We start from the raw sequence: 15,422 nt of genomic DNA on the forward strand, positions 1-15,422 counted from the left end.
GGCACAAACTCGATTAATTATTAATTAAATTAATTAAGCCCCAATTAAGACCAGCGCTAATTTCGGGGCTAGAAACCCCTCTAATGGGGGGGGGGGGGCACAAACCCGATTAATTATTAATTAAATAAATTAAATCCCAATTAAGAGCAACACTAATTTCGGGGCTAGAAACACCTCTAAATGGGGGGGGGGGGGGCACAAACCCGATTAATTATTAATTAAATAAATCCCAATTAAGAGCAGCACTAATTTCGGGGCTAGAAACACCTCTAAATGGGGGGGGGGGGGGCACAAACCCGATTAATTATTAATTAAATAAATTAAATCCCAATTAAGAGCAGCACTAATTTCGGGGCTAGAAACGCAATTAATTATTAATTAATTAAACCAAATTAAAAGCAGCGCTAATTTCAGGACTAAATCCCCCCCAAATTAAGCCCCCCCCCCCTTTACCACCCACCCCCCCAATAAAAACCCCCAAACTCGCTTTTTTTTTTTTTTTTATCATTTTATTTTTTTTTTCCAATAAAACCCCTTTTTAACCCCAAAACCCCTCCCCCCCACCCCCAGCGGCACCACCCCCACCCCCCTCACCCTCTCCTCACTCACTCCAGCGGCGGCTCCAGCAGGTAGCCATTCTCAACCCCCAAGTAGCCATCGGGGGCCGCCATCCCCTCGGGAGGCAGGAACAGCTCCGGATCCGCCCCGGGGCCACCATCGGCCCCCTCGGCCGCGCCCATCCCGCCGGGAGCTCCTCCGCTGCCGGGGCCGCCCCCGGCTCCGCCGCTGCCCGGGGCTCTCTCGTCGCGCCGCTCCCGCTCCCGTTTGTGCTCCCGCTCCCGCTCCCGCTCCCGCCGCCGCTCCCGTTCCCGGTGCCCGCGGCGCCGCTCCCGCTCCCGCTCGCGTTTCTCGGCCGCGTCCCCCGCCAGCCCCTCCGAGGCTCCGGGCTCGCCGCCGCCGCCCCCTCCCAGCTCCTCGGGGGGTTCCAGCGGTTCCAAAGGCCCCTCGTCCTTCTTGTCGCGGTCGCGGTCGCGTTTTCGCTCTCGGGAGCGGGAGCGGCGCTTGCGGTCTCGGTCTCGGTCTCGGTCCTTGCTGCGGTCGCGGCTCCCGCCGCGTTTGCGCTCCCGCTCGTCCTTCTCGCGGCTCCGCGTCCGTCGCCGCCGCTCCCGGGAACGCGAACGGCGCCGGTCCCGCTCCCGGGAACGCTCCCGGCGGTCCCGCTCCCGCTCCCGCTCGCGGTCCCTGCGGGGGATGCGGCGGTGAGGCGGCAGTGGGGGTCCCTGACCCATTCTAGGGGTCCCTGAGGTGACAGTGGGGGTCCCTGCCCCACTCCAGGGGGGTACAAGGGGGTCCCTGAGGTGACAGTGGGGGTCCCTGAGGTGTCTCGGGGGTCCCAAGGGGGTTCCTGACCCACTCCAGGGGTCCCTGACCCCCTCCAGGGGGACCCAAGGGGGTCCCTGACCCATTCTAGGGGGTCCCTGAGGCGGCAGTGGGGGTTCCTGACCCACTCCAGGGGGGTACAAGGGGGTCCCTGACCCACTCCAGGGGTCCCTGAGGCAGCAGTGGGTGTCCCTGACCCACTCCAGGGGTCCCTGACCCATTCTAGGGGTCCCTGAGGTGACAGTGGGGGTCCCTGAGGTGTCTCGGGGGTCCCAAGGGGGTCCCTGACCCACTCCAGGGGTCCCTGACCCATTCTAGGGGGTCCCAAAGGTGTCCAGGGGTCCCTGACCCACTCCAGGAGTTCCCAAGGGGGTCCTAGAGGTCTCCCAGGGGTCCCAAAGGTGACACAGGGGGTCCCAAAGAGGTCCCAAAGCCCATCCCAGGGGTCCCAAAGCCCCCCAGGACCCCGCACTCACCGCTCGTCGTAGCGGGAGGTGTCGTCCCTCCCCGAGTGCCGGATGTTGACGTCGGCACCGCCGCGCCGGGTGCCCCCCAAACCGCCCCCTGGCCGGACATCGGGGGGTCAGGGGTGCCAAAAGTGACCCCAAAACTGACCCCAAACTGATCCCCCCCAAACCGCCCCCTGGCCGGACATCGGGGGGGTCAGGGGTGCCAAAAGTGACCCCAAAACTGACCCCAAACTGATCCCCCCCAAACCGCCCCCTGGCCGGACATCGGGGGGGTCAGGGGTGCCAAAAGTGACCCCAAAACTGACCCCAAACTGATCCCCCCCAAACCGCCCCCTGGCCGGACATCGGGGGGGTCAGGGGTGCCAAAAGTGACCCCAAAACTGACCCCAAACTGACCCCAAACTGACCCCAAACTGACCCCCCCAAACCGCCCCCTGGCCGGACATTGGGGGGTCAGGGGGTCCCAAACTGACCCCAAAACTGACCCCAAACTGACCCCAAACTGATCCCCCCCAAACCGCCCCCTGGCCGGACATTGGGGGGTCAGGGGGTCCCAAAACTGACCCCAAAACTTTCACAAAGAGACCCCCCCAGACCAGGGGGGACACCCCAGTTTTGGGGCAGAAAGGGGAAAACCCCGAAATTGGGGTGGCACCCATTTAGGGGGGGGAGGGAGGGGAGAAAGACACACCCCCCCCCCCCCCCCCCAAATTTGGGGGACGCCCTTTCTAAGGACGCGCCCCCTCCCCAAATTCAAGGCCCACCCTTTTTTTTGCCAATTTACACTAAAAAAAACCCCACAAACCCCCCAAATTCGGGGTGAAATTCTTCAGAGGACACAAAACCCCCTAAATTTAGAGCCGGGGGATGTGGGGGAGACCCCATCGAAACTCCCTAAAATTGAGAGAAAACCCCCAAAACTCCAAGAGGGAGAGAAGGAAGCACCGAACGCACCCCGAAACTCACAAACCAACCCCGTTTTGAGGGCAAAAAAGGCCCGAATTGGGGTCGATCGTGTTGGTTTGAGGGCAAAAAAGACCCCCGGGATTTCTTTTTTTTTTTGGGGGGGAGGGGGGGTTTGAATTTGGGGAGGGGTCTCACCCAAGCGCCGGGGCCGCCAGCCCTTGACGGTCCTGCCCCGTTCCACGTCCACCAGCACCCGGCGCCCGTCGATTTTTTTGCCGTCCGCGTGTTTGTAGGCGGCTGGAAAATATCGGGGGGGGGTCCCCAAGGTGGGGGGAGGGGGAAAAATTGGGGGGGGGGGAGGGGTGGATCAGCCACAGCGGGGCCGGCTCAGCCCGCCCCTCCCCCCTCCTCCTCCTCTTTCCATCCCCCCCCCCCAAAAAAAATCACACCCTCCCACCCCCCCCCAAAAAAAAATCAGAATTCCATCCTAAAATCGCCCCCCCAAGGGGGTTTGGGGGAGGGGGGGAGGCTTAAAGGGGTGGCGCCCCTCCCCCCCCCCCCGAAAAAAAGGGCACGGCTGGAAAGGAAAGGTGGGTTAGGGATTGAGAGACCCCCCCCCCAAAAAAAATAAATAAAATAAATTAACCCCCCCTAAACCAACGCCACGCAATTTTGGGGGGGGGCACACACACAACCCACCCACCCCCCCCCCCCCCCCCCCCCCGAGCTCGGGGTTGATTTTTGGGGGGGGGTCACCACGTCCACCTGCAGATTGACCCCCCCCCTCACACACACCCCCCTTATTTTGGGGGGGGGGGTGTCACCCCTGATCCTTTTTAGGGGGACCCCCCCCCCGTCCTCGGCTTTTTTTTCGGGGGGGGGTCACCCCTGATCCTGTTTATCGACCCCCCCCCCAATCCTCGGGGTTTTTTTGGGGGGGGTCACCCCTGATCCTTTTTAGGGACCCCCCCCCCCGTCCTCGGCTTTTTTTTCGGGGGGGGGTCACCCCTGATCCTGTTTATCGACCCCCCCCCATCCTCGGGGTTTTTTTGGGGGGGGGTCACCCCTGATCCTCTTTATCGACCCCCCCCCCCCCATCCTCGGGGTTTTTTTTGGGGGGGGTCACCCCTGATCCTTTTTAGGGACCCCCCCCCCACAATCCTCAGGTTTTTTTGGGGGGGGGGTCACCTCCTTTACCTGTACACTGCCCCCCCCCCGTCCTAATTGTTGTTTTTTGGGGGGGGGGGTTGTACCCTGAACCTGTTGACCCCCCCCCACCTTATTTTTGGGGGGGGTCACCTCCTTTACCTGATTATTGCCACACCCCCCCCCCCCATCAACTTCATTATTTTGGGGGGGGGGGCCCCCCCTTAATTTGTACTGACCCCCCCCAACACCTCATTTTTGGGGGGGGGGGTGTTTCACCCCCTTCACCTGCAGCCTGACCCCCCCCTCCACACCTCATTTTGGGGGGGGGTCTCCTCCTTTACCTCTTTAACGACCCCTCCCCACCTCAGTTTGGATCGGGGGGGGGCTGCCTTACCCGCAGTGCCCCCCCCCCACTCTCACACACCCCTCCCCCACCCAGTCCTCATTTTTGGGGATGGGGGAGGGGGAGCAGCCCCCCCCCCCTTTTTAACGAGGCACCGCCCGCTGGACGCAGCCCCCCCCCCATCACCTTTCAACCCCCACCCCCTCCCCACCGCCCCGCCCCCACCCCAAATCCCATCCCCCACCCCCTCCCCCACCCCCCCCCCCAACTCTCCCGTGCGAGTCCTGGGTGCGGTGGGGGGGGGGGGGGCCGGGTCCGTGTCCCCCCCCCCTCCCCCAAAAGCGGGGGGAGGGGCCCCTCCAGACGAAGCCGGTCCTGGACAGGCGCTGGGGCCTTACCTGAGACCCGTCCTACCTCGCCCCTCCCCCCTCGACCCCTCCCCACCCCCCCCAAAAAAAAAAAACCACGCACCCCCCCCACCCCTCAGAGACCCCCACCCCGCCCCTCCCCCCCCTCTCCCACAGCGCGTTGGGGGTGGGGGAAAGGGGGGGTGGGGGGCGGCTGGGCCCCCTCCCCCCTCCCCAAAACGCCACTTTGACCCCCCCCCCCACACTCCGCACCCCCCCCCTCCCCTCCCCCCCCCCGCGGTCGCTGGGATTGGGGGGAGGGGTCGCTCCGACCCCTCTCCCCCCCCCCCCGCTAAGGGAGCTGCCCCTCCCCCCCCAGCGAGCTGTCGGCCCTACACGAACATCCAGGCTCCTGGCGGGGGGGTCCCCAAAATATTTGGGGGGGGGGGGGGGGATGCCATGGGCACCCCACCCCCCGGGACCCACGTGGGGAGGGGGCGCTTGGGCCCCTCCTCCACCCCCTTCCTCCTCCTCCTCCTCCTCCTCCTCCTCGGGCAGAACAAACACGGGGGGGGCACCTGGGGGGGGGGGGGGTCCTGCCTTGGCACCCCCACACCGAGGGGGGTCGGGGGGGGCTCCTTGAGGGGCCCCCTCCCCAAAATTTGGAGTGGGGGGGTGGGGGGGGGAAGGGTCACGTGCCCCCACCTCAGCGGAGACTGAGGCTGGGGGGGGGGGGGGGCGGGGAGGGGTGGAAAATTCGGGAATTCCGGGTGGGATTCGCTCCCTGCCCACACCGGGAAGGGGATAAATGGGGGGGGGGGGGGGGGGGGGGCGCTGCGAGGAGCCCCCTCCCCAAAACACGGGGGTGGGGGTGGGTCCCTAAATTAAGGGCGGGGTGGGGGAGGGCAGAGAATCCTCGGGGAGCGTTAATTAAGGGTGGGGGAGGGGCGGGGGTCCATCCCCAACGCCCCCAGCCCGGCCAGGCCCGGCTGTGAGCGGTGGGGGGGGATGGGCGGGTGGGTGGGTGGGGGGGGGGGGGTGTTTTCCACCCCCCCCCTCCCCCTCCCCAAATTTAAAACCCCCTCCCCCAACCCAAACTCCTCCACTGCCCTCATTTTGGGGGGGGGTGGGGGTGGGGCTGGGGAGGAGCAGGGAGGAGCCGAGGGGGGAGGGGATGGGGGCTCCCCTCCCCCATCAGACCCTTCCCCCATCCTCACGGCGGGTGGGGGGATGGGTGGGTGGGTGGGGTGGGGGGTGGGGTGGGGGTGTTGTTTGTGTGTGGCGTTGTCGTTGTCGTTTTTTGGGTGGTGGGGGGGGGGGGTTTTTTTTTTATAAACGTGTCTTACCAGGATACAAACCCTTATACCAACCATACACTGAGGTGTGGAGGGGGGAGCATTGGGAGCAGCTGCAAGCCAGCAGTGGCAAAAGCCATCTCAAAGGTGGCTGCAGTGACAATAAAACAGAGTTAATACAACCGCGGCCGGCCACGGGCGTCCGTCCGTCCGTCCTTCCACCCACCAGACCGCACGCGCGGAGCCGGGAGCGCCCCCCGGCATCGCCCGTCCCGAGGGGAGGGGGGCACGGGGGGACACACGGACAAGAGACGGAGAGCGGCGCCGCACGACGCGCGCGGGCCCCGCGGTCAACGGCGGCCGGAGGGGTCGGCCAACGGCAGCTCGAGGCGACAACGGGCGGTCCGCAGGTAGCCGTGAGCAATGGGGGGGGGTTGGCTACAGACGGAGGGTGGGACAAGGGGAGGTTGGCCAATGGGGAGGGGGTGGCTGCAGGCTTGGGCAAGTGGAGGGTTGGCCAGGGGGGAAATGGGCAAGTGGAGGGTTGGCCAGTGGGGAATTGGGCAAGTGGAGGGTTGGCCAGTGGAGAGGTTGGTCAACTGGAGGGTTGGCCAGTGGGGAATTTGGGCAACTGGACACTTGGCCAATTGGAGCTCTACCCACAGGCTTGGCCAACTGGACACTTGGCCAGTGGAGAGTTTGGTCAACTGGAGGCTTGGCCAGTGAGGAATTTGGGCAACTGGACACTTGGCCAATTGGAGCTCTACCCACAGGCTTGGCCAACTGGACACTTGGCCAGTGGAGAGTTTGGTCAACTGGAGGCTTGGCCAGTGGGGAATTTGGGCAACGGGACACTTGGCCAATGGAGAGTTTGGTCAACTGGACGCTTGGCCAATGGGAACTCTACCCATAGACTTGGCCAACTGGACACTTGGCCAGTGGAGAGTTTGGGCAACTGAGGCTTGGCCAATGGGAAATTTGGGCAAGTGGACACTTGGCCAATGGGAGGTCCAGCCACAGGCTTGGCCAACTGAAGACTTGGCCAATGGAGAGTTTGGTCAACTGGAGGCTTGGCCAGTGGGGAATTTGGGCAACTGGACACTTGGCCAATGGAGAGTTTGGGCAACCGGACACTTGGCCAGTGGAGACTTTGGTCAACTGGATGCTTGGCCAATGGGAAATTTGGTCAACTGGACACTTGGCCAGTGGGAAATTTGGGCAAGTGGACACTTGGCCAATGGGAGGTCTAGCCACAGGCTTGGTCAACTGGAGGCTTGGCCAGTGGGGAATTTGGGCAACTGGACGCTTGGCCAACGGAATGTCTACCCACAGCCTTGGCCAACTGAAGACTTGGTCAACTGGAAGCTTGGCCAATAGAGAGTTTGGTCAACTGGACGCTTGGCCAATGGGAGGTCTAGCCATAGGCTTGGGCAACGGGCAATTTGGCCAGTGGGGAATTTGGGCAACTGGACACTTGGCCAATGGAGTTTGGTCAACCAGACACTTGGCCAATGGAAGGTGTGGCCACAGGCTTGGCCAACTGAAGACCTGGTCAACTGGACACTTGGCCAATGGAGAGTTTGGGCAACTGGAAGCTTGGCCAATGGGAAATTGGGGCAACCGGACAGTTGGCCAATGGGCGGTCTAGCCACAGGCTTGGCCAACTGAAGACTTGGTCAACTGGAGGCTTGGCCACTGGGGAATGTGGGCAACCGGACACTTCGCCAATGGGAGCTCAACCCACAGCCTTGGCCAACGGGACACTTGGCCAACAGAAAATTTGGTCAACTGGCGACTTGGCCAATGGAAGGTCTAGCCACAGCCTTGGCCAACTGAAGACTTGGCCATCTGTACGCTTGGCCAATGGGAAATTTGTTCAACTGGACACTTGGCCAATGGAAGGTCTGGCCACAGGCTTGACCAACTGAAGACTTGGTCAACTGGACACTTGGCCAATGGGAAATTTGGTCAACTGGAGGCTTGGCCAATGGGAAATTTGGGCAAGTGGACACTTGGCCAATAGGAGGTCTAGCCACAGGTTTGGCCAACTGGAGATTTGGCCAATGGAGAGTTTGGTCAACTGGAGGCTTGGCCAATGGGATATTTGGTCAACCAGACACTTGGCCAACGGAGAGTTTGGTCAACCAGACACTTGGCCAATGGAAGGTCTACCCACAGGCTCGGCCAACTGGGCACTTGGCCAACAGAAAGTTTGGTCAACTCGACGCTCGGCCAATGGAAGGTCTAGCCACAGGCTCGGCCAACAGGGCACTTGGCCAATGGGACATTCGGTCAACTGGACACTTGGCCAATAGATAATTTGGGCAACCGGACGCTTGGCCAATGGAAGGTCTAGCCACAGGCTTGGGAAACTGGAGATTTGGCCAATGGAAAGTTCAGTCAACTGGAGGCTTGGCCAATGGGACATTTGGGCAACCGGACAGTTGGCCAATGGAAGGTCTACCCACAGCCTTGGCCAACTGAAGAGTTGGGCAACTGGACACTTGGCCAATGGAAGGTCTAGCCACAGGCTTGGCCAATGGAAAATTTGGTCAACTGGACACTTGGCCAATGGGACATTTGGGCAACCGGACAGATGGCCAATGGGAGCTCTACCCACAGCCTTGGCCAACTGAAAACTTGGGCACCTGGACACTTGGCCAACAGAAAGATTGGCCAACTGGACACTTGGCCAATGGGACATTCGGTCAACTGGGCACTTGGCCAATAGAAAATTTGGGCAACCGGACAGTTGGCCAATGGAAGCTCTACCCACAGGCTTGGCCAGCTGAAGACTTGGTCAACTCGACACTTGGCCAATGGGAAATTTGGTCAACTGGGCACTTGACCAATGGAAAATTTGGGCAACTGGACACTTGTCCAGTGGGAAACTTTGCCAACTGGGCACTTGGCCAATGGAAAATTTGGGCAACCGGACACTTGGCCAACGGTAGCCTTGACCAATGGTAGCTCTACCCACAGCCTTGGCCAACCATACCCTTGGCCAGCTGCAGCCTGACTACCCGGAGCCTTGGCCAACCATAGTGGTTGCCTGTAGCGTGGCTACCTGGAGTCTCGGCCAATGGGAGCCTTCACCAATCCTAGCCTGGACAACAGCACCGCTGGCCAAAGCTCAGCTTGGCCAACAGTAGCCTTGGTCAACCATACCATTGGCCAACCGGAGCCTTGGCTACCTGGAGCCTCGGCCACCAAGTGCAGCTCCACCCCTACTTTGGCCACCACGTGTCGTCTCGGCCACCGACTGTAGCTCTGCTCGTACCTCGGCTACCCGGAACCTCGGCCACCAGCTGTCCCTCTGCCCATAGCCTTGGCCAGCCGCAGCCTTGGCCACCAGCTGTAGTTGGGCAGTGACCTGTGCTCCGGCCACCTGTAGCCCTGGCTACCTACAGCTTGGCCACCCGTAATCCTTGTTACCTTGGCCATTGGTAGCCTTGGCTACCTAAAACTGGGCCACCCGTAGCCCTGTCCACGTATAGTCCGGCCACGTGTAGCCCTGATCGCCTGCGAACTCGGCCACCTACACCTTGACCACTGGTAGCCCTGTCCACCTGCAGTTTGGCCACCTACACCGTGGCCACCTACACCTTGACCACTGATAGCCCTGTCCACCTGTAGTTTGGCCACTCAACAGTCCTGGCCACCTGAATCCTTTCCACCTGCGCCTTGACCACTGGTAGCCTTGGCTTCCTGTACCCTCGGTCACCTTCACCTTGACCACCAACAGCCTCGGCCACCTACACCTTGACCACCCCGAAGCCTCGCTCGGCCACTGCCCGCTCGCCCCGGTACTTACCTGGCGCCCAGCCCGGGGGGGGCCGCGGGGCCCCCCAAGGTGTGGGTGGGGGGTGGGTGGGAGGTCAGACATGCGAGCTGGGGGGGCTGGGGGCAGTTTGGGGGGCGGGGGGGGTCAGGGGGTACTCACAGTGCATGTCCCGCTCGTGCTCGTACTCGATGAAGGCGTAACCGCGCGGCTTCCCCGAGCGCTTGTTGTACACCATGTAGATCTGCGGGGGAGGGGCACGCGGTGACCCCCCGACACGGGGCTGGGGGGTGGGTGGGACCCCCCCGGACAGCGGGCAGGGGGTGTGAGGGGTCAGGTGTGACCCCCCCGGACAGCGGGCAGGGGGTGTGAGGGGTCAGGTGAGACTGCCCTGGACAATGGGCAGTGGGCAGGTGTGACCGCCCAGACAGCGGGCAGGGGGTGTGAGGGGTCAGGTGTGACCCCCCGAGACAGCGGGCAGTGGTCAGTGGGGTGTGAGGGGTCAGGTGGGACCCCCCCGGACAGCGGGCAGGGGGTGTGAGGGGTCAGGTGTGACCGCCCTGGACAATGGGCAGTGGTCAGTGGGGTGTGAGGGGTCAGGTGAGACCGCCCTGGACAGTGGGCAGGGGGTGTGAGGGGTCAGGTGTGACCGCCCTGGACAGCGGGCAGGGGGTGTGAGGGGTCAGGTGAGACCCCCCCAGACAGCGGGCAGTGGTCAGTGGGGTGTGAGGGGTCAGGTGGGACCGCCCTGGACAGTGGTCAGTGGGGTGTGAGGGGTCAGGTGAGACCGCCCTGGACAGTGGTCAGTGGGGTGTGAGGGGTCAGGTGGGACCCCCCCGGACAGCGGGCAGGGGGTGTGAGGGGTCAGGTGTGACCCCCCCAGACAGCAGGCAGTGGTCAGTGGGGTGTGAGGGGACAAGTGTGACCCCCCCAGACAGAGGCCAGTGGTCAGCTGTGACCCCCCTGGACAGTAGTCAGCACTCAGGGAGTGTTTTTAGGGGTGACCCCCCTGGACAGTGGTCAGAGCTCAGGGGGTGTTTTTGGGGGTGACTCCCCTGGACAGTGGTCAGCGGGTGTGTTTTATGAGGGGTGACCCCTCTGGACAGTGGTCAGCGGGTGTTTTTGGGGGTGACTCCCCTGGACAGTGGTCAGTGGTCAGCGGGTGTTTTTTTTTGCCAGTGACCCCCCCAGACAGTAGTCAGGGGGGTGTGAGGGGTCAGTTGTGACCCCCCTGGACAGTGGTCAGCACTCAGGGGGTGTTTTTGGGGGTGACCCCCCCGGACAGTGGTCAGTGGGTGTTTTTGGGGGTGACTCCCCTGGACAGTGGTCAGGGGGGTGTGAGGGGTCAGTTGTGACCCCCCCGGACAGTGGCCAGTGCTCAGGGGGGTGTTTTTTGAGGAGTGACCCCTCTGGACAGTGGTCAGTGGTCAGCTGTGACCCTCCGGACAGTGGTCAGTGGTCATTTTTGGGGTGCCCCCCCACACTCACCCTCTTGATGGGGCCGTAAACCTCAAACTCCCGGCGCAGCTTCGACTCCGTCGTGTCGTAATTCTGGGAATTGGAGGAGGAGAAGGGAGGGAGAAGAAATGAGGGGGGTGGAAGACCCCAAATGACCCCAAACGATCCCAGATTTGGGGGATCCTGGAATATCAGGGGAAACCCCAAAGATTGGGAAAACCCTCGAGGATCGGGGGGAGGGAGACAGCAACGATTGAGAGGATCCCCCATTGATTAATGAGGACCCCCCCATGGATTGGGGGGGACCCCAAAGATTGGAGAAAACCCAAATATTAGGAAGAACCCCCAAAAAACCCAAAATATTTGGAGAAACCGCCACAAACCACAACCAACCCCCAAATTCAGGAGGATCTCCATGGATGAAAGAGCGATCCCACAGATTGGGGGAGGGCAGAAACCCCAATTAAGGGGATCCACGTGGATTTGGGGAACCCTCCAGACACCCCAAAAATGGGGAAAAGACCCCAAAAATCGTTGGGAACCTCCCAAAATTTGGGGGGGGGGGGGAAGGGGAGCACTCACCACTCTGGCCACGAACAGGGTTTTGAAGGCGTCTCCTTGAGCGTTGGGGTCGTTGTGGGGGTCCCCTGGGAGGAAGAAAAGAGGAAAAAAGGGGGGGTCAGAGGAAAAAACGGGGATCCCCCCAACTCTATGGGATCCCCAAATTCTGTGGGACCCCCCAAAACCCTCCTGGGACCCCCCCCAAACCCCCCTGGGACCCCCCCAAACTTACAGAGCTTGAGCTCGGACTCCACCTCCTGCTGCCTCCGCTCGATCTTCTCCCGCCGCTGTTGGGGGAGGGGAGGGGGGCAAAGCCACCAAAAAATGGGGGGTGGGGTGACCTCAGGGGGTCCCCAGACCCCAAAATCCAGTGGAGACCCCCCCCCCAAAAATAAAAAAAAAAAATCCTACTGGGGGAGGGGCACAATGCAGGGAGACCCCCCCCCCCAAATCCAGAGCAGCTGAAATTCGGGATGGAGGAGGGGAAGGGGAAGGGAAGGGGGGGGTGACACCCCCTCGGTGCCAGTTTTGGGGACCCCCCCAGCCCGTGGGGAGGGGATGAGCCCCCCCTGGGGAGGGTCAGACCCCATTTTGGGGGGGTTTTGCCCGTTTTTGGGGGGGTTCTGGACGTACCTTGCGCTCCATGCGCTCCTCGCGCGTCTCGGCGCGCGTCGGCGGGGGGGCATCGCGGGGGTCCTGGGGGGCACGGGGAGGGGTCAACAGGCGGTTTGGGGGTCACTGAGGGGGTTTGGGGGTCACTGAGGGGGTTTGGGGGGTCACTCGGGGGGTTTGGGGGTCACTGAGGGGGTTTGGGGGGTCACTTAGGGGATTTGGGGGTCACTGAGGGGGTTTGGGGGGTCACTGAGGGGGTTTGGGGGGTCACTGAGGGGGTTTGGGGGGGTCACTGAGGGGTTTTGGGGGTCACTGAGGGGTTTTGGGGGTCACTGAGGGGTTTTGGGGGGATCCTGGAGGGTTTGGGGGGGGTCATTGAGGGGGTTTGGGGGTCACCCAGGAGGTTTGGGGGGGTCATTGAAGGGATTTGGGGGTCATTCACGGGGTTTGGGGGGGTCACTGAGGGGTTTTGAGGGGGTCCTGGAGGGTTTTGGGGGTCACTGAGGGGTTTTGGGGGTCACTGAGGGGGTTCGAAGGGATCCTTGAGGGTTTTAGGGGGTCATTGAGGAGTTTTGGGGGTCACTGAGAGGATTTGGGGGGCTCCAGGGGGGGTTTTGGGGGTTCCAGGGGGGGTTTTGGGGGATTTTGGGGCTCTTGGGAGGGTCTGTGTGAGGTTTTAGGGTTCTAGGGAGGAGTTTGGGGGCTCCAGGGGGGAGTTTGGGGGATTTTTGGGGCTCTTGGGAAAGTCTCTGTGGGGTTTTGGGGGTTCCAGGGGGGTTTTGGGTGTCCAGGGGGGTTTTCTTTGGGGTTCCGAGAGATTTTGGGGGTCTTGGGCGGGTTTGTGTGGAGGTTTGGAGGTTCCAGGGAGGGTTTTGATGTCGGGTTTTGGGGGATTTCGGGGCTCTTGGGAAGGTCTGTGTGGGGTTTTGGGACATTTTGGGGCTCTTGGGAGGGTCTGTGTGGGGTTCTCGGGTTCTAGAAAGGGATTTTTGGGGTTCCAGGGGGGTTTTGGGGGCTCCAGGGGGGTTTTGGTGTGGGGGTTTGCAGGTTCCAGGGGGGGTTTGGGGCTCTTGGGAAGGTCTGTGTGGGGTTTTGGGGGATTTTGGGGCTCTTGGGAAGGTCTGTGTAGGGTTTTGGGGTTCTAGAAAGGGGTTTTGGGGGTGCCAGGGGTGGTTTTGGGGGTTCCAGGGGGATTTTGGGGGTTCCGGGGGGGTTTTGGTGTGGGGTTTTGGGGGTTCCGGGGCGGTTTTGAGGCTTTTGGGAAGGTCTGTGTGGGGTTTTGGGGGTTCCAGGGGGGTTTGGGGGTTCCAGGGGGGTTTTGGGGGCTCCAGGGGGATTTTGGTGTGGGGTTTTGGGGGTTCCAGGGGGGTTTTGGTGTGGGGTTTTGGGGGTTCCAGGGGGGTTTGGGGGTTCCAGGGGGGTTTTGGGGGTTCCAGGGGGGTTTTGGTGTGGGGTTTGGGGGTTCCAGGGGTGTTTTGGGGGTTCCAGGGGGGTTTTGGTGTGGGGTTTGGGGGTTCCAGGGGGGTTTTGGGGGCTCCAGGGGGGTTTTGGTGTGGGGTTTGGGGGTTCCAGGGGGGTTTTGGGGGCTCCAGGGGGGTTTTGGTGTGGGGTTTGGGGGTTCCAGGGCGGTTTTGGGGTGCGGGGGTACCTCGAACTCGCGGATGTAGGGCGCGATGCCGCTGTAGGGTTGGTTGTGGTGCTTCTCGTGGGGTAACTTCTCGAGGGGAGGCAGGTACGGGATGGGGTCCCGGGGAGCAAAAAGGGCCAAAAGGTTGGGGGGCAGGAACTGCGTCATCCTGAGGGGCTCTGGGGAGGGGGAGGGGGCCACAAGCCGGGTCAGGACCCCCCTGAAATCACCCTGAACACCACCCGTCCAAAAATCCCCCAAATCCGCCCTCGCTGCAGCTGCTTAACCCCACCCTGGACCCCCTCAGAGCCCCCAAACCCCACCCCAGAGCCCCAAAACCCAACCTAGGACCCCCAAAACCCCACCCCAGAGCCCCCAAAACCCCACCCTGCACCCCATAACCCCACCCTGGATCCCGGCAGAGCCCCAAACCCCACCCCGGAGTCCCAAAACCCCACACGGCACCTGATAACCCCACACCGGAACCCCCCCAGAGCCCCCAAACCCCACCTAGGACCCCCAAAACCCCACCCCAGACCCCCCGGACCCCACACTCCACCCCACAACCCCACCTGCGACCCCTCCCCAAACCCAACCCCCCCCCCCCCCCCCAGACACTCCCGGACCCCAAAAACCCCAACCGGGCCCCCCCCCAACCCCCACAACCACCCCGAGACTCTCCCGGAACCCCCAAATCCCCCCCAAACCTCCCCCCCCACACACCCTCAGGGCCCCGTAACCCCACACCGGCCCCTCCCCCGCACCCTCACAGACCCACCCCAGACCCCCCCGCCCGTCCGGGCCTCTCCGCGCTCCCTCCCCCGGCGTTTCCCGGCCCGTTTTGCCCCCGGGATCCCCCCGGACCCCCTCGGGCCCCTCAGGCCGCCCCCCCCCGGCCCTCACGGACCCCGCGCTCCCTCCGGCCCGGCCGCTCCGCGCGCGCCTCCCCCCGCGCATGCGCGGCCGCCGCGGCGCCGCCGGAAGTGGCGCCAAAGCGGAAGTGGGAGCACGGGGAGGAGGCGGTAACGGCTCCGGGGAGGGGCGGGGTTAAAAGGGGGCGTGGTTTTGTAAAAGAGGGGGCGTGGCCCTGCGTTGCTGGGGGCGGGGCTTGGTCATAGCAACGGGGTGACCACGCCCCCCTCCGCCGCGCCCCCATGGCAACGGGGGCGGGGCCTCGGCGTAGCAACCAGGGTTCCCATGGCAACCGCGGACATCCTCTCTCTCTGTGTGTGTCCTCCCCATAGCAACGGGGGGGGAAGGGGGGAGGGTACACCCGGCTCGTTGCCATGGTAACCGCGGTAGCACGCCGGGGGGGGGGGGGTACACCCGGCTCGTTGCCATGGTAACCGCGGCGACACGCCGGGGGGGGGGGGGGGCACATGGTGTCGTTCCCATGACAACCGAGCTGACAACTCCCCCCCCCCAGTAACCAGGGCGTCACCTCGCCCCGTTGCCATGGCAACCAGCGTGACCCCCCCCCCCCCCCCACGACA

The 15,422-nt window shown here is 63.0% G+C and overlaps 1 protein-coding gene across 1 annotated transcript; it reads right to left on the minus strand.

The window, feature by feature from the left end:
* Positions 1 to 600: 600 nt before the first annotated feature.
* SNRNP70 (small nuclear ribonucleoprotein U1 subunit 70) lies at positions 601 to 14,900 on the minus strand. The gene is made up of 10 exons (XM_082299806.1): positions 14,837 to 14,900; positions 13,951 to 14,108; positions 12,324 to 12,386; positions 11,923 to 11,977; positions 11,712 to 11,776; positions 11,160 to 11,222; positions 9,834 to 9,915; positions 2,952 to 3,053; positions 1,857 to 1,944; positions 601 to 1,242 (listed from the first exon to the last, which is right to left on the minus strand). The coding sequence occupies exons 2-10, from the start codon at positions 14,095 to 14,097 to the stop codon at positions 606 to 608; spliced, it is 1,302 nt and encodes a 433-aa protein (XP_082155932.1). The 5' UTR covers positions 14,098 to 14,108; positions 14,837 to 14,900; the 3' UTR covers positions 601 to 605.
* Between the last annotated feature and the right edge of the window lie 522 nt (positions 14,901 to 15,422).

Source organism: Coloeus monedula (genome assembly GCF_965178545.1).
Source record: "Coloeus monedula genome assembly, chromosome: 34".
In the NCBI taxonomy this organism is placed as follows: domain Eukaryota; kingdom Metazoa; phylum Chordata; class Aves; order Passeriformes; family Corvidae; genus Coloeus; species Coloeus monedula.